The following is a 23,995-nucleotide window of genomic DNA, read 5'->3' on the forward strand; positions in this document are numbered from 1 at the left end:
CACCCGGACTCTGCACGAGTCAGTGTGCGTGCGTGCGTGCGCGTGTGCGTGCGTGTGCGTGTGCGTGCGTGCGTGCGCCCGCCTAATGCTATGTTTTCATTCCTGTCCATTTAGTCTCACATTGGGTTTCACACCACTGGGCCCGTGCCCGGCGCTGGAGCCCGGCGTCGTTATGTGGAACGGCGGTCGCGCCAGAGGCCTCGGCACACGGTGCAAAACCGCCGAGCGGGATCGTGTTCACCTGCTCCCCTCCGCCGCCGGAGTTATTGGGGATCGCACGCGATTCCAATCTGTCCTCAAGTGCCCGCCGGCCTTCCTCCGATCGCTGCGTTCCTGCCGTGTTTATAGCCGGGGATCGATTCAAGGCGAACGAAAACAAATATTCAGAAGTAGCGTGTTTTGTGGTCTCCTCAGCCACGGTACGCTCACTCGGACCACGGCACTTCCCTCATCTGCTCACCAGGAGATTTTAATCAACTTGAACTTATCACCGTAAGAACGTCGTCCAAGTCCCAGGTTTTAGTGTCGCTGTGCAAAGTCATTAAAACTGAACAGAATTTATAGTAGCTACGGCGAGAACATTACACCATGCTTAATTTATAGGCAATTTCTAACATCTGTTTTGAGATATTTCCTTCTCGTCTATCATTTTTATTTCTAAAAAAATATATACATATTATTCCTCATATTCCCGCCATCTGGCTGGTTTGATTTTAATTATTAGTTTACTGCGACTTCTGATACTTTCATAGCTTTGGCAGACTGTACCGCTCGGCATCAAGGGGAGAAATGAAACGGAGTACAGGGAGAGATAGCAAGATAAGGAGAGAGGGGTATAAAACTGTAAGATGAAGCCTGGAAAGCTGCAGCAAATAACCACCAGGGTACGAGCACAGCAACATAGCAGCATAGCAGCATAGCAGCATAGCTTCATTATCAACTGGTAGAATTTAGTGCACATCCCCTTATGAAAAATGAAGGCTATGCACTCAAGCAAAACCAGAATAAAATGTAAATGCACTTTACTGGAAAGTTCAGGTTTGAAGGCGACATTCAAGTCGGCTTCACACCGAAGTCGACAAACGGCAAGAACAAATGGGAAGTCCATTCATTCCTGTGGAGAGTTGGATTTCGCACGCAAAAAGCTGCGAAGCACCGCAATGCAGAATTCCCGCGTCCGACGCCAGGCTCCGCAACGCGTTTTCCAACCCACGCAACAAGTTTCAGTCCGGCTCTACTATCCGAAGTTATGTCGGTCTGGTTTTATTGGAACTGGGCTTAAAAACTCAGTAAATAAGCCATGTATATAAAATGATGAGGCAATTAACGTTTACCTTGGATGTCACCAATCTCTTTTTCATACAAGTGATTTGTATTTTATCTTTGGTCGCACTTTGCAAACCCTATTATGAAGGGGGTTTTAAACTCTCATTCATGGAACATGGTCAATGTTCAGCCGAGCAAACTACTCGCTGCTGTTCCAGGAATAAAAACAACCTGCCCCATTTTCCCGGCCCTTATTTGTGATTCGAACTTCGGACGCCGTTCATCCGACGGCCGCGAGGGGGAAGGCTCCAACCGTCGGACGCGATTATGCGCTCGGCGTTCAGCAAGCTGGATAGTCTAAGGCGTCGTCGGGCGTGAACGTGGTTTTTGGTCAAGTGTAAGTGGGTGAACGCGGATATTTGTAGGGTGCGTGCAGGTGAAAAAGGTCGTGTGAGATCATGAAAATTAAGCTACAGAGCGTTTTCTTCCATGTATTTGGTCATTTCAGCATATTGCTAGGTTGCAGGGCGTGGTCACGGCTGGAGGGGGCAACACCGTGCAGTCTGGAACAAAGAAGCACTTGTAGAACTCCACAGCGACCTTTTGGGGGGGACAGAACGGGGAATATGTAATGTTATTTTAGAATAAATAACACTGTGTGAAGTTAGTTTAACATAAAGGCAACTTTTAAGCTTCCAATATGAAACATTTGTCTAATGCACAACCTTTCAACTCAACTCAAGTACGCTCTTAAGGACTTGTTCGATCTTTTTCTTGTTTTCCCAAAACTTGCTATAACAACGTTGTTTATGGTTTCAAATATTCCATATACCACTTTCCCCCCCCCCTTTTTTCGGTTTAACATCAGAACACCAAAACATTTCTTTCACATATCACAGCCTGCGCCTCAATCGTTCCCTCTCCATGCGTTACGGAGAGGGAGGACAGAGTCCGTCTCAGTTTTTCCCGTTTCCTCGTCGTGTTTCTCGGTCCATTCAGACACTTCGTTGCATGGCTGTCTCTTTGGCGTGCTGTCTTGGAGGTCAGATACGGAATGAACCTGCCAAGGAAGTTAATCATTCCCCTGGCCCAGAGGACTCTGTTCTTATCAGCGGTCGAGTCATCTCCTGTATGGCTTGTACTTTAGAGCAATCCGGCTCCACACCCTCTCCTGAAAGCTTGTCGCCCAAAGAAATGATCTCTCTGATGCCGAACTGCCGTTTGTCTTTATTGAGCTATGTCATTTATGTACACTCCTGTGCCTTCCAGACCCTCTATTGTCGTCTCCATCGCTTTGTGGAAGATCTCAGGTGCTGAAATGATGCCGAGTGGGAGCCTGAGAAAATGGTATCTCCCAAAGGGTGTAATAAAGGTGCAGCACTTGCTGCACTCAGCATGGAGCTTTGGCTGCCAAAACCTCGCAGCGAGGGTGATCTCTGATCTCTCATTGGTGATCTCTTCCCTCTTTTGGGTCTGATAATGTTCTTTTCTTACGTTCTCATTCAGATTTTAGGAATCCAGGTAGACTCTTGACTCACCACTTGCTTTCTTTACACAGGTGACGGGGTTAACCCGGTCTGTTGGTTGTTCAACCCGTTGAACAACCCCCAACTGTGCCGTCCGTTCCAGCTCCTTCTTCAGGCTGGCACCAGGTGGCAACTGGCACTGCCCTCGGGCTGTGCACCACGGGCTCTGCATCACTTTTCAGTTGGATTTTGAAGGTAAACGGTAGTGTTACATGTCCTTTAGAGATATCTGGAAATCTATGTACAATGTCACTTTCCAATACAATCCTTTTTTTTTACCTATCCCAGGTCCTCCCATGCTTTATCGTCCATTAGGAACCACCAGCACAGCACAAACAATATTTTGTTTCTGTGGGCAGTTTATTACATGCTCTAAGAGGAACTGTTTCTTTTATCATTTTAAGTTTCTCTTTTGAGTGGTTTGAGGTCGTTCACGTTTATTCAATTGGCCTTTGCCCCCATGTCAAGCTGTGACGGAACCAGTGTCCCGCAAGTGGCGCAATCCATTTGTCCTTATTCTCTGTACTCACAGTCTGACCAGTGTCTGCAGTCTCTGTGAACTGCACGTTTCCTTCTTCCTTCCCGGCTACCACACCGACGAAGAATGAATCACTGGGGTCATCGCTGAGGTCATCACTGTCACCTGTGTCATTAACTGTGTGCACCTTGTATCCCTTCTTTTTATCTTTATAACACATTTTCCGATAATGGCGTCCTCCCTTGATTTGGTTCATGCTCTTGGTTTAAGCTCGCCACCGCACCACTCTGCACCGCACCACCTGCAACTGAATGTGTCATTGTCCTTGTATTGGAATCTGGCGCTTTCCTCTTGCTGAAAACGGCATCCGCTTGGTCACAAATCATAGTGCGTCTAAGTTCATTGATATTGCACAATTGAGCTTCCAGCTTGAGGTCTGTGAGGAAACTAAATCAATGCTGCATACACCAGCGAAATACATATCGTTCATAGGTTTCATTTCTCTTCGCCAGGCAGGGCTCATCAAATTTCTTTAAGAGCTCTTGCGAACACAAAAGTGCCGAAGACTTGTAGGGCTTCGTCCTTTCATCTGCTACGTCTTTCCACTGTGACAGCTGCAATATATAGCACAGCTGAAATCGTGCTTGAAAGTCTTCCAGAGAGCATCCACATTTCCCGTCAATTTCAACAGACCTGGTGGTTTTATAGCATCCTTTTTCTTTTTCTTTTTACTGTGTCACTTCTAGTTCTTGACAACACGTACCGGTCCCCTGCTACCACGTCATGTTTCTTATTTTAAAATAAAAAAGACTTTGTGAAGTTTGTGACTTCATGCTTGTAGTGCCAGCTCTTTATTCCTGGGCTCTCCCAATAACCGTACAACTCCGTCTGCTTGCTAGGGGGGGCCGACACTGAGTCTCATTTTGAAGATCGATTCTAGCGTCAATAGGATCGATACCAAAAGAGGATCAGTTTCTCTCTCCAAAATAAGTAAAATAGCTTTTTTTTATATTTCCTCACTTGCACTTGCTTAGTACCCGTCACTTTTTGCGTGGTGAACGGGAGATCCTTTCCGCATTCACGCTACGTGCAACTTAATCCCCCTCCCCCCGTATCAGTATCGGTATCAATATTGGTGATCTGGCCCTGGTATTTCTTGGTATCCGATCAAAACTAAATTTTGATCATACTGCTCACTTCTTACTTCTGACCTGGATTCTATTACTCTCAAGACTATACTCTCAAACTATGGAGATACCTATCAGTCATTGACACATGCAGCCCAGCTATCGACATATCATGACAGAATGCCTCTGTTAACAGAAGGTTGAATCAGTAAGATTTGTCACGCTTTGATTAATCCAGCCCAGTGCCCACCATTGGCATTCAGTCGGAGACCTAACAATCACCATTTTTTTTCCTTTTAACCACTGTTTCCAAAACAGAGCTTATGGTCGGGACTGTCTGGTTTGAAAGCCAGATCCCTCGGCAGCTTAACTTGAGAAATAGTAGAGCCTATCAATAGCTGCTTTATCCTGATCTCATTATCCTACCAGATCTGCCAGATCTATCCGTCATGGTCTTGCAAACAAGTGGCAATGGCCCTCATGTCAATTTTGTATGGTTTTACCAACTCCAACTTCCACCCTTGTACCAACATAAGTGATTGGTGCTGGAGCTTCTATACTCCACTAGAAGTCCACAACCCCTGCTCTAATTTGTTGACATTATTTTCGACTGGAAACAAGTGAAAATGAGTTCACCAGGGTGACAGTATTTTGTGTGTGTGTGTGTGTGTGTGTGTGTGTGTGTGTGTGTGTGTGTGTGTGTGTGTGTGTGTGTGTGTGTGTGTGTGTGTGTGTGTGTGTGTGTGTGTGTGTGTGTGTGTCTATGATTGACGTCTCGTTCTTGTTTGATTAAGTATTAAACATTTGTATGCAACACCACCCTCTAGTGGTTGAAAGCTGCAAGTTTTCTTTTGCTCGATGTGTTCAATTTCCCCTAAAGAAGACTCGCTTTTCCCATAGCCTAACATGTGCCCTTATACAAAATAAAATAAAAATATGTATGATTGTGTTTTATCTTGTAACGTTTTAATTTTGTGTCATTAATTCATTCCACAAGCAACAAACATGTTTTGTTAATCCAAATAAAGAAGTATCACAAATTCATACAGTTTATTCCATTCTAAAGGGTAAAAGGAGTTCAACATGTCATAGGCAGCAACTAAGAGGTTAGAAATCATCAAATTCTTAATTGTCTCTTAATTTTTATGGCAATACCACACGGACCTTATTTAGTATTTTAGTATTTTTAGAGCTTATCGAGTTTATATGTGTGTGTGTGAGAAATAATCTCTTGAACTTGAAATGGAACTTTAACCCCTCAGATTGCTGGTGGCTCACTGTACAACAGATCTGTTGGTTTACACATATTCAAAAATATTGCCTCTTCTGCCAATACAACCCCCTTTGAATAAAGCTTTGCACTTCAAGTACAGTCTGGTGTTGAACGAGACCAGTACAGTACATGAACATAAGAACCAACATCAGAGATAAACATTGAACCACAGGTAGTGTTCTGTTGTTTGTTTTACCTTCATGGAAGGTGAAAGGGTGACATTAAACTGCCAAAGCAAAGGGAAACTAGTGGCACATATAGAGACAGAATTCCATGTGGGCTTCAGTAAAATAAAAAACTAGCTGTATGGGTCACACTTGGATCCAGAAGAGCATCGTTGTATTGAGTCTAATTCACCCTCTGTTTTTTTTTAGGAATGGGGATATCTAGCATATATGAATATACATAAGTCAATAAAAAGTCAAGGTAAATAAAAATAAAAAATAAAACAGATTAGTACAACTTAAAGCGACTCTGTGTAAAAACAGGTCAAAATGTGTCTCATCCCACACCAGAAAGAGTCATCTATTTATAAGACTTGGCAAGTAGAATTTAGTATTGACAAACATGTGATTTAAATAGTTGCATTCAATCTCTAGTCTCATTTGTTATGTGTTGTAGTGTGGTGTGCTGTGTGACAATTAAAGATTCTTCTTCTTCTTGTGTTGTGAGAAATATGTCATAAAGTGCAAAGCATGCGTCAAACAGGAACAATGAAATAAACTAACTTATCAAATCTAGAAACCCATTTTGTCCCCAATGTAAAGAAAAGCGCTTACAATTGTGTCAATATATGATCAGCAAAGATAGCACCATCCCTGACATCAAGTCCTTTGTTTACCATAGCAACTATAAGCATAGCAACAGGGTTCTACAACCACGGAAGACACCACCATGACTTGTTAAAGGCCTGAACCTTCCTCCTATAAGGTTCTACCTACATCGTAATACAGATCACAGCTGGTTGCTACTTCACCTTGTCTCGAAATGACACTAGTGGATGATCAAAGTTACCATCCATCCAGCCTCGAGTATTGCACTATGCAGCAAAGTGACCATGGTAGTGAACAGTCCGGGCTTCAGAGGTAGAAGTTGTCGCTGCAGTGGGAGACGAGGTCACTCACGCTCATGTTATTCCACCGCAGGACAGAGCAATGAGGCGTGGTGCCAAACTAACAGCAGGATGCGAAGCAGCAGGGTGGTGTCCAGTGCCTATGTACAGTCGGTGGAGCAGCATTGGTCCGGTTTTGGGGCAACAGGGCCCAACAAGTAATTTTGTCCAAAGACATCCCGAGGGTCTCACAGTCATTCTGAAAAACAGAAAAGAAACCTACTCTTATCCATACATTGCCAGTATTACGTTAATCATGAAATAATTGAATAACACTCCAGAATTCCAATTGCTTCCTCCTGTCTTATCAGCATAAGATTCTTAAGTCGTAGTTGTAGTTTCTTACTTTTCTAGCTCTCCGGGGAAGTGGTGTGTGTAGTGTGGCACTTGTTTTTCTGCAAAAAACAGTAGGGTCAGAATAAGCATATTATAGCTCATAATACAGTTTAGTCTTTAATGTAGTATAACCTGAACTCCTTTTATTAATCGACATGTAAATGTCAAGAAAACACCCCTGGCTGTGGTACTGTACCTTCCCTTGTAGCCGGTAGTGCAGGCTGGCGTCCGACAGCCATGGGTGTCTGAGGGACTCGGCCGCACTCATCCTCCAGCTCTTGCTATTCACCAGGAGACGGGTGATGAAGTCCTTGGCCTCCTCGGAGATGTCCAAAAACTCCTCCTCGTCGAAGTTCCACTGGCATGCCAGAATGTTGTTCAGTGTCTCGTTGTCGTCGTCCCCCAGGAACGGAGACAAGCCGGTGAGTCTGGGTGGAAGTCGGGGGGAAGGGGGACATCGGTCATGGAATAGTAAGTCAACATATATGATCTGTGTGTGTGTGTGTGTGTGTGCGTGTGTGTGCGTGTGTGTGCATGTGTGTGTGTGTGTGTGTATGTGTGTGTGCGTGTGTGTATGTGTGTGTGTGTGTGTGTGTGTGTGTGTGTGTGTGTGTGTGTGTGTGTGTGTGTGTGTGTGTGTGTGTGTATGTGTGTGTGTGTGTGTCGTCTCACGCACAGCATGTAAGTGATGACGCCCAAACTCCACATATCCGTGGGGAATGAAACAAATTCATAGTTGATGACCTCGGGAGCCAGGAACTCGGGCGTTCCAAAGTTCACCCTCAGCTTCTCCCGGGGTTTATACCTGAAGCAAACAAGAGCAGAACCATGAGGAAACACCACAGCAAAGATCAGGGGGAAGACAGAAGAAACACTTTACCTCCTGGCGAGGCCAAAGTCAATGATCTTGACCTTGTAGGTGGCTCTGCTCACACAGAGAATGTTCTCGGGCTGAAAGGGGACACAACCACAACAAAGAGTTTGAACTACAGGGGCAGGACAGTCAGTGGAATAAGAACTACGAACCTAAGACACTGTGGGGCGGCTGACCTTGAGGTCGAGGTGGAGGATGTACATCTTGTGCATGTACTGCAGCCCCTCGCAGATCTGCCGTATAAACAGCACCGTGTCCAGCTCCGCCAGGTTGTAGTTTTCGTCGATGATGCGGTCAAACAGCTCCCCTCCGTCCACGCTGAAGGACGGAGGAGAGCGAGAAGAAACAAAGAAGCTGATCACACAGCTGAAAAGCCTTATGAGCACGCAGGCACACACACACACACACACACACACACACACGCACACACACACACACACACACACACACACACACACACGCACACACATGCACGCACACACACACACACACACACATCATATAAATTGACTTACTATTCCATGACCAGGATGATGTCATGGCGAGACTCAAAGGCAGCGTAGAGCTGGATAAGATTGGCGTGGTTCAGCTGGTTCATTACCTGGATCTCATTCTTCACCACTTCCTGGAAGACAGACGGATGGATGGATGGATAGATAGATGGATGGATGGGATACACATAAACACACACGCACCAGGAGACAACAGACCAGCAGATAGATGTCCATTAGATTGGTCAGCATAGAGCTACATAGGCACATCATCCAACAGGCTTGCCTCCCAGGCTCAGGCTCAAAGGGCTTAACGTTAGATCGGCAGCAACATGATGATCAAAAAAAAAAGTGCAGACAGGCCCAGCGGACAGGTGGCAAGTGACAATGATGTCAATATTGTCCATTATGATCAGCGGGAGCAATCTGAGCCGACTAAGGATTTGGCGATGCTTTGGGTTGGCTATGAGCATTATGAATATCTGCGTTGATAATGTACTGTAACCAAAGAGCTATTATGTGAAATCTGAGCTTTATCATATCCCGTAGCCGTTTCCAAAGCATCACTTGTGACGGATGACGAACTAGGGCAGACAAAATGCTTAAGAAGGGTGCCTTGGCAAGTAAAGCAGTGCAGGGCCGGCCCTCGTTTTATGTGGCCCCAAGCAGCTGAGCGGGGGGGTTAAGGAGGAACACACAGGTTGTTGTTTTTTTGTTTCGTTTAAAGCAGAGGAAGCTAAAAAATACATTTAAAATACAAACAGACAATTTTTAATCCAACGTTACCCACAATGAAATACATCTAAAATAAAAATACTCAACGTTACCCACAGAAAGTCACTCATCATGTGACCCCTACACTGGTCGTGGGCAGCAGCTGGCCCTGAAGCAGTGTACAGTAATGATAAAAAACACTGGTGATTCCTCATCATTACCTTCTCTTTCTGGCTCCTGGCTTTGATGATCTTGGCAGCCAGCGTGAGACCAGAGGAGTTCTCCACACACTTGTGGACCTGTCCAAATCTTCCCCTGGATGGATGTATTACATATATTAGATATATATAAGAAAATTATAATAATAAATAAAGAATCAGCCTCAATCAGACATAAGCATTCTCAGTAATACAGTTGTATGTCAGCTATCTGAAACATTTGTTTGTGTGCCGAGGCGTAATCTCCAGTTTGAAAGACAGGATTTAGAATTGGTCGATTGCATCAGAGCCGTCAGCTATTACATAAATCCCCCCCTGGGGATTACGTCCAATTGCCCTTGAGGGAGCAATGAGCTGGAAAAAAACTCTTACCGGCCCCTTCATGAAGTGTGATATCCCCCCTAATTTCATTAGGCAAGATCAGTGTGTTGTGTGTGTGTGTGTGTGTGTGTGTGTGTGTGTGTGTGTGTGTGTGTGTGTGTGTGTGTGTGTGTGTGTGAGTGTGTGTTTGAGAGTTCATGTTGGGGGGGGGGGGGGGGGGGGGGGTTGTTGTTATTTCATGTTTGTTTATCTTTTTCATGTACTATTGTTTTTTCACTCACCCTCCCAGAACCTCTTCTCTGTTGATGGTGTAATAGGTGGCGATCTGATGGGGTTTGGGAGTCACAATGCGGTGGTCAAAGGGGGCTATGGGTGGGGGGCTTGAGTCTGGAAAGAAAGAAAAGAAGCAAGGAAAAAAGGTAAAGTGGGAAAGACAAAATCAGTAGACACAAAACAGTGGAGATGAGACACTCCTTGTAGTGAATATACAGACAGAGCTGAGTGGCATGGAGAGAGGCTCCTGTATTTCTCTCCCCAAACAAAATGGATGAAAATAACAGCGTTCCAGAGTCTTATTATCGACTGTGCCAGCTGTGCTGGCTGAGTTGCTGGTGACGCTCAAACATGCATGGTGTTATGTCATCCGAGCTCTTCCGTGCGTTTAGGGAACAAAAAGTCAAATGTCACAGATTTGGCAAGAGTCACGTTTCAACAACGTAAGCCAAGCGTCAGTGATACTTCTTTTCAAACATTCCCAGCATCTTTCCAACTTACCGATAGCATATTCCTTCACTGCCGACTCTCCGTCTTTTCCCTCCTCTTCTGCCTCGTTCTTCACCTCCTCCGACTGAGAAGCCTGCGGTTTCACTCCTTCCTCCGCGCCTTCCTCCTTCCTCCCCTCCACGCGGCTCTTTTTCAGATTGTCCATCACCAGGTTTTCCTCCGTGTCACAACGCTTGCTGCAGGTGGCTGCCTCGCCAATCTCCTCAGAACTGAATGGAAGGCAACATGGACTGTTTGAGTGAAAGAGTGAACGGTGGAAGCAAATGTAATGTATAAAAATGATAAATGACCTAATATACATTGGGATTACCTTTCAGTTTGGCACATTTGAGGGAGGGACTCTCCTCTGTCTCCTCCATTCTTCTTCCCCCCACCCTCACTCCTTTCCGGACCGAAATCTCTTTTCTTTCCTTCCGCTTTGTCCTCCTCCGCCTCGGACTCCGAGTCCCCGAATATATCTCCCTCCTCTTGGTTCTCTCCCTCCTTGGCTCTGTGCTCTTTCCCCCTCCCCTCCGCCTCTTCTTTTTGGGGTCGGGCTGCGGAGGCCTGCTGTGCTGTGAGAATCAGACCCATGCTCTCCTCTCCCCCATCTCCATCTCCTCCTCCACCGCCCTCGGTCTCCGCATTGCCGCGGTAACGTTCGGCATTCTGCCTGTTGAGACTCTCCACCTGCTCCTGCAGCACCGGTTGAGTCAGAGAAGAGGAGTCTGAAGGGAGAACGGGGAAGGTCACGTTAGGTGATGCGACCAAAGCACATTGTAAGACTCATAAATGGAATCAAAAAGCCGCAAAACTTGAGTTGTATTTTGGAAATGTTTAGGTGGGTGGAGAAAAAGTCCATGTGGGAAAAGTGACCTAAGGCACTACCTGTGGGCTTCCTCTTCTTCTGAACTTTCAGGCCCTTCAGGCTGAGCTTGGCTTTGTCCTTCTCATCCTTCGCCTTAAGTTTGGGGTTAAAACGGAGATAGCATTAGATTGACAGTCCAAGAGAACTACGCAGACATCGCAGCTTTGATGTGGATTTTGTCAAACAGGGCATGAAGAATACAATTTCTTATGATCATGTTGCAGTCCACGCAGGCAAACACTGAGTCCAGTTTGTTGTTGTGGCTGCGGTTTTCCTACATCACTGGAGTGTGTGTTTCATGTTATGACAGCTTCTTTCATCTCCCAAAAGGTCGGAGGGCTCTCAATTCTCTCCATCAGACTGCCATGCAACGCAGCTTTGGAACACTACAATTACACAGTTAGCTACATACCACTGTATTACATTTCTATGGAATTAAACAAAATATATATAATACACCAATGCTGAGACAAGGATGCCACTAAGAGAGAGACACACACACACACACACACACACACACACACACAGACACATTATCCAAAGTTGTTGCATGAGCATTTCCAAATGTGAGAAATCCTATGTTTTGAAAGGATACAGGCCATGCAAATTTACTTATTTAGGGTCGATACCACCTCAAATTTGAAAAACAAAGGCAAAAAACACAAAAACATGATTTTAACCTTGAACAACAGTAAATCCATTTCAAGACGACTCAAAAGGGCAATTTCACAGTATTGGGGTTGAGGGCATAAATGGCACCGCATCCAAGAAAATAATGAAGTACATCTACTTTACAGAATAACGGTACGAAAGATCAATCCGATTTTTGTCCTCCTGAATCAAATGTACCTTCTTGCTGGCCCTGCCTGCCCTGCGACCGGGCTCTCCGAACAGCATTTCCACCACCCTGGAGTTTTTCACCATCTGTCCGATGAAGCTGATGACCTGCTGCATGCCCTCCACCAGCTTCTCTACCCCGTCCAGCCTGCCTGCCTGGCTCTCCATCCGCACACTGGTTTCCTCCACTGCTCCCCGCAGCTCCCGGTACGTGGCCGTGACTTCTGAACCCCGGAGCTCCTCGGCACGCATCAAGGACAGTTCGCGACCCACGCCCCCCAGGTCCTGGGAGAGCCCATCCAGCCTGGTAAGCACTGTCTGCTGCATGCTGAGCAGTTGCTCCATCTGAGAGTTCAAGGAGTCCATGCGGCTCTCCACACATTGCAACGCCGTTGCAGAAGAATACGAAGAAGAAGAGGAGGAGGAGGAGAAGGAAGCGTGGGACTTGTCTAATCCAGTCGGAGATAGCTTCCTCCCGCCAAGCTTCTGACCATGGAGAGGGTTGGGATCGTAGACCTTGGCCAAGGAGTTCACCAAGCTGGAGCTCATGGCTGCTCTGGTATCACAGTTAGACAACTTGGAGAAGGCTGTCTGGAGGCTCCTTTCACACGAACCCCAGTATGATTCCTCTCACCCCAGCACCGGAAACCCACTCTGTTAATATATTTCAGCAAGCAAAACTAAAAAGGATTCTTCTTCTTGCCTCTAGATTCCTTTAATTTTCATTCAGACCAAATTACAACACTACGACAACAGAGACCATGTCGTTGGATGCACAGCAGCAGGAGAACCCGGTCAGTCTCTCTCTCTCTCCCAACACAGAGCAGTGTTTTAAGAATAGCATGTGGGTGTCCTCTAAATTATAGCACAGCCCCCCTACACGTCAATGACTCAGTGACCAGTGATAAGGGCTAATGGCTTGAATGTGCAGTTAGGGATTGACAGGAGCCGGGAGGGGAGGGCGACGCTGCCGAGGATTGCAATCTGACATTTGAGATGCTACAAAAGCTTTCCAGCCAGGTGGCAAAATCCTGAGAATTTGCCATTGAAATATGACCTGGTTAAAAGAATAAGACATATACAGTGTATGTATATATATAGAGATATTTTATTATTGCTTGTAATATATAAATATGTAATTTAAAGATGTATATATATAAGAATGAACAAGTAAAAATAACTGAAAATACATAGGGGAGATAGATGGAGGCAATGTCCTTTAAGAATTATGATGATGATATTTTTGTTTTTATTCCAATACAGTGGTTTACTGTTCTACAATGCTCAGCTACAGGAAATTAGGTGACAGGTGGAAGTGCGTGCAGAGTTTCAGAAACTTTAATAACTCCCTTCCCCACCCAGGACCCCATTTAAAGACACAGGGCATTGTGGATATTTCTGACGGGCTTCAAATGCCAAAGTGCCTCTTATAACTGACTTGTTTTCACCAAGCCATCGAGTCAGCGAAGTAACTGCTCCACTAATTTTACGGGTCAAGACAAAATATTTTCTGGAGGCACACATGTGTCAGTCTGAACCAAGTGAAGTACTAATATCTTAATACTGGAATTATTGACTGACCAATCTGAGAGAAAAGGGGATATGGGATTCCAAATCACGAGATAATTCACTGGATTTAGCATGAAGGGGAACACCTTCTCAGGTGGTACAGAAAGTAACCCGAGAATAAAATGGTTTCAATGCGGATTCGCAATACGACAAAAACAGGTCCAGCTCCCAATATAGGTGAGTTATTCAGACAATGTGAGAAGCAGGATAGTGGAGGAATACAGGAGACGGGTGATAATCCCGGCACCAAACAACCATCTGCAGCAAGGGTGAAGGGGAGAACAGAAAGGACACGAGAGGTGGTAATTCGGATATGGAAAGTGTCATATTTATAAAAGTCATCCCGAGCACACCCTCTCACATCAGACACTATTTCCGTGGCACATTTCCGACATCGCTCACTGATCCTAATCTATTATTTTTACAATGTGCTTTTTAAAGACAATGCAGAGGTTGTCTAGACCAGACTACATGACCAGGACTTGGTGCCTGTGGTCGGACGCCTGCTTGTAAAAAAAAAAAATCTAACCTAATCCGTCCCATTTCTTATCTGGCCCCATGCCCACAATTCTGCAACGGCACCCGTCAGCTGCAAAGCCTTAAAGCCTCAGGATCTCCAGCGTCTGGTTGACCATCTCAGGTGAATCCTGAATAAGGACACATCAGCTGACACAGTACGGCATGTACTGGGAAATCCAATCTACAGCGTGTTCCCGTGTTGTGTGGATGAACGACGTTCAGGCTACTCGGCGAAATGTAACCAAGAATCAATCATTTATGACAAATAAATGAATCTATTATCCAATTTGCCAGAGAGCCTTGACTACATCATGGACACTCAGACCAACAACCGCTCAGAGTATAACTCACTTTCAACGATACCTTGACAGGGTCTTGTCGCTCAAAATAGCTCGTTCCAGTCGATGTTTCGTAATAGATAGATAATAATACCTACTTGGAACGAAATACGCGAGAGGTGCGAGAAAATATCGATATTTTACTCAGCCTGTTTGTGTAAGTTACGATGTAATGCTTAGCGTGTCACCGCCAGCCTCTGTCTGTGTGACGTAGAAGTTATGGAGTTAGAATGTCCGTCCATGACTCAGTCAGGTAAAGACATTCTTTCAACACCCTCCCACGACCTCAGGGACCGGGTGATTAATTATTACCTTAAATTGAAAGCGCCATTTGACGTCATCGTGGCATGATGGTGAACTTGTGTGTGTGTGTGTGTGTGTGTGTGTGTGTGTGTGTGTGTGTGTGTGTGTGTGTGTGTGTGTGTGTGTGTCAGGGGCGGTGGTGTTTCCTCTTAATAGATAACATTACTCACAGTTACACGACTCACTAGTTTGTCATCATGCAAACACACACACACACAGGAAAATAATTACAGCGGTAATTATGATTCACAAAACTCTTGTAGGGGTTTTATTGGGCGTTATCAGTGTATTTTAGTTTTGTAGATGGTGCACTCTAACCCTGCGTGACAGACCACAACACACACATACAAAAAAACAACATATAAAGTATACGACAGGAAAGACATAACATTATATTAAAAATACAACTACTGCACTGGCACTGCAGACCTTTGTCTTTAATCATTGAAGTCATCCATATTGACCTTGACCCAGGGTCTACAGATAAATATACATTATAATTGACATATTTAATGAAGCAAGTAATAATCATTTGTTCCAACACCTTTTTCCATCTTCCAACCACAAGAGGGCGGTAGAGAACTAAATAGTTTTGACTGAAGCGCTTGGGTCAGATTGTCTGGCCATCATTGCAGGGTTTCATTTCACAAGTGTCCCACTAGGGGTGATCCCTAAAATTGTAAAATGAAAAATTTAAAATGGAAAAACACAGAAAGACCTGACCTTCCAAGGTCAGGAATAGGATCGGAGGAGAACGATCAATCGGTTGATCGATCAATTGACCTCATTGTTTCAATTAATCATAACTTTCATGTCTGTCTATCTATCTATCCATCTATCCTTTTGAATGAGAAAAATGGAAGTCTTGGATTTAGTAAAAAAAAAAAAATTGTTACTTTGATTAGACACAATTCACTCTCCCACCGTGTCTCACACACACACACGCACACACACACACGCACGCACGCACGCACACACACACACACACACACACACACACACACACACACACACACACACACACACGCGCAAATGTATCAACATTTGTGTTAACACACAACACACACCATAAAATAAGGCACCATGAGTGTGAATGTGAGTGTGTATGTGTGTGGTCGTGCTCGTGTGTTGATGTGAGAAGCACCGTCGCTTGGTATCAACAGTGCGTTGGAAATGAGTTATGCAAACGGCCGTCACTGGACACTCTGGAAGGGGCCAGAGGGAAGAGGAGTCCAGGCAAAAACAGCACATTCCTCCCGAGCCCCCATACCAAGGAGTGACGGAGACAGACAGAAAGCGGGAGGCGGAGAAAGAGAGGTGGGAGGGTGGGGGTGGTTTCATGTATAAAGATTGTGGTAATGGCCCTTTAACATGGGATTCTGTTAAGAATCCGAGTGGATTTACAGAGGAGGCGCCAAATATGATCATGATCGCCAAAAGAAGAAAACGTGAGTAGCTGACGTTGTGCCTAAGTTACCGAAATTGTCAACTTAGGCACAATTCAAGTTCAGGTTCAACTTCAAGAGATTATTTGCCACATACATTTCTAGGCCCTACGTGACACTAGTGGCAGTGGAGAGGTACGTGTGGCCTCCTGTGGCTTTTGATCACTGAATAGTTTCTCTGCTAACACACACATGCCGGTGTTCCCTCTCAGCCATCAATCATCTGCCATCGAATAACAACCGCCAAGTTGGGCACGCACACACACACACATACACACACACACACACACACACACACACACACTGCTCACATTATTAAAGTAGTATTCTGTACTGTGTCTGAAAATATTTCTGTTAGTGGCCACTATGTTCAAGTTCAAGTTCAAGAGATTATTTGTCACATACATACATACATACATATGGTCATACACACTTAAATGCAGTGAAATGTCATGACACCTGGTGATTACGCACAATAAGCTCTGTAAGCTCTAAAAATACAAAAAATACTAAAAGAGTAACACCCTTGTTGTTTCACCTAACTATTCATTAAGGGTTAGACACAATAAACTATGGGGGAGGGGTCTTTTTCACATCTGACAAACCCTCAGAAGCCTATAATTATATAAAGTATTTTTAAGAGTAACCTGCACTTATATACACTTTCTAACAACATGGGGTTTAAAGGGATTTTACTTCATTTTCCAAATGCTTCTCAGGACTAAAAAGTGTCTATAATGTAGCTGCCAAAGGCTTTTGTACAGAGAGAAGGTAACATGACATAGCATGATTTTGCCTCAATTTATATTTTCGAGCATCATTTTGGGGAAAGTGTAAGTACTGTATGTACTTTAAAGAAGTAGATCTTTTGTGGCGGTAGAGTTTAATGAAGCCTGTTATGATGTGCTTTTTATAAACACTTTTTTAAAAGATTTTCTTATATTATCCAAAAAAAAACCCCCAAAAAACCCATTAATCGAAACGTATGAAAGTTCGATGCATTATAGAATAATGATACACACCAACACAAACAGTGTATTGGGATAGAGAGGAACACTGGTGCAGTATACGTAGATATCGGGGTGACTATGACAGTAGCTCACTGCTGAAAGAAAGAGGGCTGTGAAACTTTTAGACGGATCGATTACATGTACTTCATGACAGGATTATGTAAACATATTAAATGGGACATGATAGGCATAGTGTTAGGGGCACAGGGAAAGCCGCTGTTAAGAGAGAGATTTTAATGTACAGAAAAAAGGTGTCACCACACACGCCGCAAGCATGGTGCAAATGCTGTGTTTGAGCTTTGGTGTGAAGTGACTCGAAAGACCAGATGAATGTGCGGTCTATTGTTTTATGGCTTGCTCTGCAGAACATGCGCTATAAATGGCACTGTAACTCCCCAATGTAAGTTGGGAAAGTGTGAATACAGATCCAGTATGTAGGCCCTGGACTTACAGTACCTTCTCTGAGAATGTGATCTAGTTTACACCAGCCAGCCAAAATGCAACCCCTTTCTTCTTGGATCTAAATGGAGGTTGAACAAAACTAGGCCACCCATAGATCACATGGATGTAGCTGAGCCGGGACAGAGCAGGACCTCTTGGACTTAAGATATCAACAGTGAAACCAGTCTGCGTGTTGTACCATGTAGTTCTGCTCGGCCCCAAACGATATTACTCGACCCGACAAGTTATGTTCATGCTCTTGCATCCTGGTCAGAGAAGTTGGTGCAAACCAGGAGGAACACAGTGACTAATTTGATCCATGAAAATAATGAAGCAATGTAGCATTTCTTTTTACCACATGATCACAAAAACCCAGTGAATTATCGGGCGTAATATGAGAACATTTCCTGTGAATTGACTTAATCCTCACACCTGAACCCAACGACCATGCCAAATGCATAGATCATCACTTTGTCCAGTGAAGATATTTTGCATTTTATTTTGCATCACCTAGGGGACCTTTTTGTCCTCGCTTTGCTTCCCCATCATGAAACATGCACAGGTAGACTAGGTCCATGCGTACATATTGGGTCTCCCTCACCTTTACCTGTACGTCTCCACAGGGCGGCCTACCCCTCCTCTTGTATGAGAATAAATTCCACAACCTTCGCCAAAGGAAAGAGGCCACCAGACACACACTCCCTACTATCCATATTTCCTTGTCCCTGAGGAGGTTCTCCATGACAGAAGCCTGGAACATCTTCCTTCTTCCTCCCCGTGATCCTTCTTCAGCCCTCACTGTCCTACCGCCAAGCGCGATGGGGTCTAAGGTGGCGAGCAGCTGCTTGTTGACATGGACAGAAAGACGGCAGGGTCCTTATTATGAAAGTGTGAGGCCTCCAAGGCCGTGCGGCATAAGCTAAAGCCCCTCCGCTGGCTGTGGGCAGGGACACGACAGGGGGTCTACGCTGTCATGCTGCCACACAGTCGCCACTTACCCACTCACCTCCCTCTCTCTCTTTCTCTCTCTCTCTCTTTCTACCCCCGCCCCCCAACCCCCGTAGCCTAAAAGGAGAGAACATGCCGCCTCTGAGACGAGAAGGGGACAGGTGCGGTAGGGTTCAGGGGTGTTGCCGATGTACGCAGAGTCATATGCCTGCTGCTGCTGGTGTGTCAGTGAGACGCTAGTGGTATCCTTTAACTTCGGACGCAGCACTTCACGCATGCATGCATAATGTCCAACGGTTAACAAGTATATGCCCGGCAGTCAGTCGCTTGGCCCCCTCCAGGCTTCGCAAATAGAGTATGTACATTTATCATCAAAACACGCTCGCATGCGCACACATGCACGCGCACACACACACACACACACACACGCACACACACACACACACACACACACACACACACACACACACACACACACACGCTCTATGAGCTAAATATTCACTGATCAGCCATAACATTAAGACCACTGATACGTGAAGTGAATAACATTGCTCATCTCGTTCCAATGGCACCTGTCAAGGGGTGGGAAATATTAGGCAGCAAGTGAACAGTCAGTTCTTGAAGTTGATGTGTGGGAAGCAGGAAAAATGATCAAGCGTAAGGATCTGAGCGACTTTAACAAGGGCCAAGTTAAGATGACTAGACGACTGGGTCAGAGCATCTTCAAAACGACAGCTCTTGTGAGGTGTTCCCGGTATGCAGTGGTTAGTACCTACCAAAAGTGGTCCAAGGAAGGACAATTGGTGAATCGGAGACAGGGTCATGGGCGCCCAGAGGCTCATTGATGCACGTGGGGAGCGACGTCTAGCCCGTCTGGTCTCATCCCACAGAAGAGCTACTGTAGCACAAATTGCTGAAAAAGTTAATGCTGGCTGTGATAGAAAGGTGTCACAACACAGTGCATCACAGCTTGCTGTGTATGTAGCTGCATAGCTGCAGACCAGTCAGAGTGCCCATGTTGCCCCCTGACCACTGCCAAAAGTGCCTATAATGGGCACGGGAGCATCAGAACTGGAAGTTGGCCTGTTCTGATGAATCATGTTTTCTTTTACATCATGTGGATGGCTGGGTGTATGTGAATCGTTCACCTGGAGACACCAGGATGCACTATGGGAAGAAAGCAAGCCAACGGAGGCGGTGTGATGCTCTGGGCAATGTTCTGCGAGGAAACATCGGGTCACGGCATTCATGTGGATGTTACTTTGACAGGTACCACCTACCTAAACATTGTTGCAGAACAAGTACACCCCTTCATGGCAATGGTATTCCCTGATGGCAGTGGCCTCTTTAGGCAGGATAATTCACCTGCCACTCTGCAAAAAATGTTCCGAAATGGTTTGAGGAACATGACAAAGATTTCAAGGTGTTGACTTGGCTTCCAAGTTCCCCAGATCTCAATGCGATCAAGCATCTGTAGGATGTGCTGGAACAACAAGCCTGATCCATGGGGGCCCCACCTCACAACTTACAGGACTCAACAGATCTGCTGCTAACGTCTTGGTGCCAGATACCACAGGACACCGTCAGAGGTCTTATGGAGTCCCTGGTGGTTGTCTCAATTAGTGGAAAAAATGTCACAAATCTCTCTGTACAGAATATGGTGTCACCCCTCTCTCTCTCAGAGAGAGAACCATCAATACCCTGGGGTTTAGTTCTCTCTCTCTCTCTCTCTCTCTCTCTCCAACAATAGGAAGTACCAATCGAGAAAGGAATGCAACTCTTGCACGTTCCCCATTCTGGCGTCTCAATATAGCTGGTGATTTACATCGTACGGTGTGACGTCTCTACTGTATTGTGGAAGATCAATGCACAGCAGAGCAAAGCAGGGAACTTATATAAATCAAAAAAATAAAAAGCGCTTCAATGATGAGGGTCAGAGAGGGACCAACCCAAATATATTTTGGAACGCATGAGACAGATGTGGCTGTATTTATCATTTCACAAAACATTTAAAAGTGCACAATTATCCTTTTTTTACACTTTTAATGTGCAATGGTATATGTATATGCTATGTGCTATAGGTCATGTGCGCACTTTACTTGTAAGATGAGGAACCTTTAGGAACATTTTAACATTTCATATATATATATATATATATATATATTTATACACACACACACATTTATATATACTGAGTAAATACACACACACATATACACATATATATATACACATACTGTATATATATACACACATATATATATATATATATATATATATATATATATATATATATATATATATATATATATATATATATATGTATCTATGTATTGGCTTTCATGCATATTATATTATCATCAAATAAGGCATTATCCCGCAAGGACTGTTGCTGTCTGATTTGAAACTTCTGAGAATTAAAATGTGATGAAACTTGGTTGTATTGTTTAATATCATTTTTGAATACAAAGCAAAGCATTCAATTTAACAGAAGCAGGGTGGTGGGAGGTATGTCAGGGTGTTATGGTGTCAGGGTCACAGGTGTCATGGAGCAGGACCCCCAAGCAGTGAAAACTAGGCAGCCATCTTCTGGCTCTATAACCGGTTTGACTAGAAAGGTCCACCACGCCCTCTAACGGCCATGTCTTGTCTGTTTTCAGCAGGTGCTGAAAGGACCCTGGACCTTGTTTTATGTGCATGGCCTCGGTGAGTATGTCGAATTAATTCCAAAGAAGCTTTTTTTTTTTTTTTGGCTATGGCTCATGGTTGGCTGTCACTGACTGGGGAGCCAGCAGCTCTCTCTAGGTCGTCCTCAGACGAGCCTTCCATCGTCGTTTCCAGTCATCCTGGTTCTCCATACATCTGGCCAGCTCGTTGGTGCTTTGTGCTCCCGCATCATTCTTGAGTACATCCACATATGTTAAAGTGGGACGTCCTCGTGACCGGTGCCCATGTGTTGGCTCCCACAGTACCAGTAGCCAGCAGCAGACCAGTTAATTATATAGGTGCTTTATTATTGGGACACATTTGTTCCCGTTTAAATAGACCTATACTGTCCATTTGTCTGCTAAAAAAATTCTGAGGTTGCATGAACCTCATCAAACCAGTGTTTCCAAACATTTTCTTTGTGCCACGGTTCATTTTTTTACAATCTACTTTTTATCGTTCTCCCTTTCAGTGGGAAACTTAAGCTGAGTTTTGATGAACTTAGAGCTGCAATTCTGGCTGTAACTGATGAATTTGTATAGCCTTGCAATTTTGATCTTGCAACTCAAAAGCTGTTTCCATCATTTATTTTTTGCAAAGTGAGAGTTTTTTCATGTCACGTTCTCACCAGCTCTCACACACTTGTTCCATGAATCATATTATTACAGTAAACATATGATTAAACACTTTATAAATATAGATATTAGAGTCCACGCAAGCAGAGAACTAAACATTTGACCACTTTTTGGTTTCCTTGATTAAGCCTCTTTGCTAAAACAAAAAGCAAATACTACTAGGGTAGTATTTTTTATTATTATTATATTTTTGCATAAAGCTGGTATGAGACAGAATGTCCTTGTTGTCACATATACAAACACACATCAGAAAGTATTCTCTCGGTGGAGAACAGATCCTCATACCTGCAGATCGCCTCCCGCCTGCTCCACCTGCTTGAGCTCCCAAAAGCAACGCATGGTCTCCACCTTCTCCAGGTGCCGGTAGAAGGCCAGGCGTAGGTTGTTGCCGCGGTTACGGATGGCTTTCAGTCCCTCCATCTTCTCCACGATAGGGGACATGGGGATCGGCGGCGGAGGTGGAAGCCCGGACGAAGGGACCCTCGCGTCCTTTCTGCTGGAGTCGTTGCGCGGCGCCTTTTTCTCCGACCTGAAATCAGAAATAAGCTTCCATGACAAACTTTTTTCTCTGTGCGATGTGTAACACAGCCCACATCACGTTGATGCCGATGCCACCATTCACCTCCATGGTATAACATCAGCTATATGTAGGAGCATGAGTACAGGGGATGGACATGGCAGTGATTTCCCTCCGTACCGTAATGATTTGACCTTCCAGAGAGCAGGATCTAAATCGATCTAAAAACAATGACTGATGAGGTGGAAATGGAATCTCCGCTGATGCCCACCGGCGACAAAAGGCTTTCTGCCACATTCTACTCGCTGAGCCTTGCGGGGTGTTAAAGGAGGATCACTGGGAGGGTATTTATATCCGCTAAGTGCAAATGCACGGCCTATGTTGTTCAATTAAAGGGGGTCAGAGAGTGTGTGTGTGCTGCCAGGCCAGGCTGAACTTGCTGCTGTGAGGGGCCAATTCGTCAGCATCGGGGGCTTTAGGGGAGGATTCCTACTTTGGTGCTAAAGCCAAAGCCAAACTCGAGAAACACCTGTTTCAAACACGGCCTTCAATATGAAATAAACTTCAAATAGGCATACACTGAATTTTTTTTTCTTTAATAGTGTTTATGTTAATAACTTTGTATTACATTTTTTTCGAACAATATTGAACAAAATAATATCAAGTCGATTACGCTGACCCTATTATTAAAAGCGTAGGTAATGGAATTTGATATGCAACACTGTAAAAATATTCACAATATGACACCATAATTCATAATATTGGAAATTAGGCCACATTTTAAACAATGCTGCCCTTGAAAGCACAAATTCACACTGGGCAATGTGATTTGATAAAATGATTAAATAGCTTAAAGAACCAATGCTTTTCTCCTTTACTATGGGAATAGGGTTAATTTGATTTATGCTCCTTTTTGTTTTGTTTTGATAAATCTTCACAATGTGCATTTTAATGTCACCATGCCACAGAGTGTAGCTTTTTGATAAAATAAAATGGCTTGTTATTAGTTTGACTACTTAAGAGTGAATAGGCCATCAATATCACACTAGTCACATCACCACTTTATCTGAATACAGTTCTGTGAACAGCATTGAAAGTAGTATTTGTGAGTTTTGTGTTGTCAATAGTTATGGAAGAAACACATCTGGAACGACCACCATGCGACTTGAGCCCTTTTAGTCTCACATTTTCAATAGGGCCTTTCAGGAACTGATATCAACTGTCAACTGGCATGTGCCTGGCCTCAGCCACGCAGACCCTAATGCTCCAGGGAGCCTCCATGACCCCAGGTTACTCACTTTAAAGGCCTTATTTTTGGGGCATCACGATGGTAGGCCGCGAGGCGCGTAGGTCACCGCGTCA

At 44.6% G+C, this 23,995-nt stretch overlaps 1 protein-coding gene across 3 annotated transcripts; it reads right to left on the minus strand.

Annotated features, from left to right (window-relative positions):
• Positions 1-5,451: 5,451 nt before the first annotated feature.
• mylk4b (myosin light chain kinase family, member 4b) lies at positions 5,452-22,588 on the minus strand. 3 transcript variants are annotated; one of them, XM_080012590.1, is made up of 13 exons: positions 22,402-22,588; positions 11,386-11,458; positions 10,829-11,225; positions 10,510-10,727; positions 10,017-10,122; positions 9,418-9,511; positions 8,507-8,616; positions 8,168-8,309; positions 7,998-8,068; positions 7,794-7,922; positions 7,314-7,545; positions 7,128-7,176; positions 5,452-6,980 (listed from the first exon to the last, which is right to left on the minus strand). In XM_080012590.1, the coding sequence occupies exons 1-12, from the start codon at positions 22,555-22,557 to the stop codon at positions 7,132-7,134; spliced, it is 1,773 nt and encodes a 590-aa protein (XP_079868716.1). In that variant the 5' UTR covers positions 22,558-22,588; the 3' UTR covers positions 5,452-6,980; positions 7,128-7,131. The 3 variants fall into 3 exon arrangements, with proteins under 3 accessions (XP_079868716.1, XP_079868715.1, XP_079868714.1); XM_080012589.1 differs by lacking the exon at positions 22,402-22,588 and adding an exon at positions 18,429-18,756; XM_080012588.1 differs by lacking the exon at positions 22,402-22,588 and adding an exon at positions 12,215-12,967.
• Between the last annotated feature and the right edge of the window lie 1,407 nt (positions 22,589-23,995).

Source organism: Zeus faber (genome assembly GCF_960531495.2).
Source record: "Zeus faber genome assembly, chromosome: 1".
Classification (NCBI taxonomy): Eukaryota; Metazoa; Chordata; class Actinopteri; order Zeiformes; family Zeidae; genus Zeus; species Zeus faber.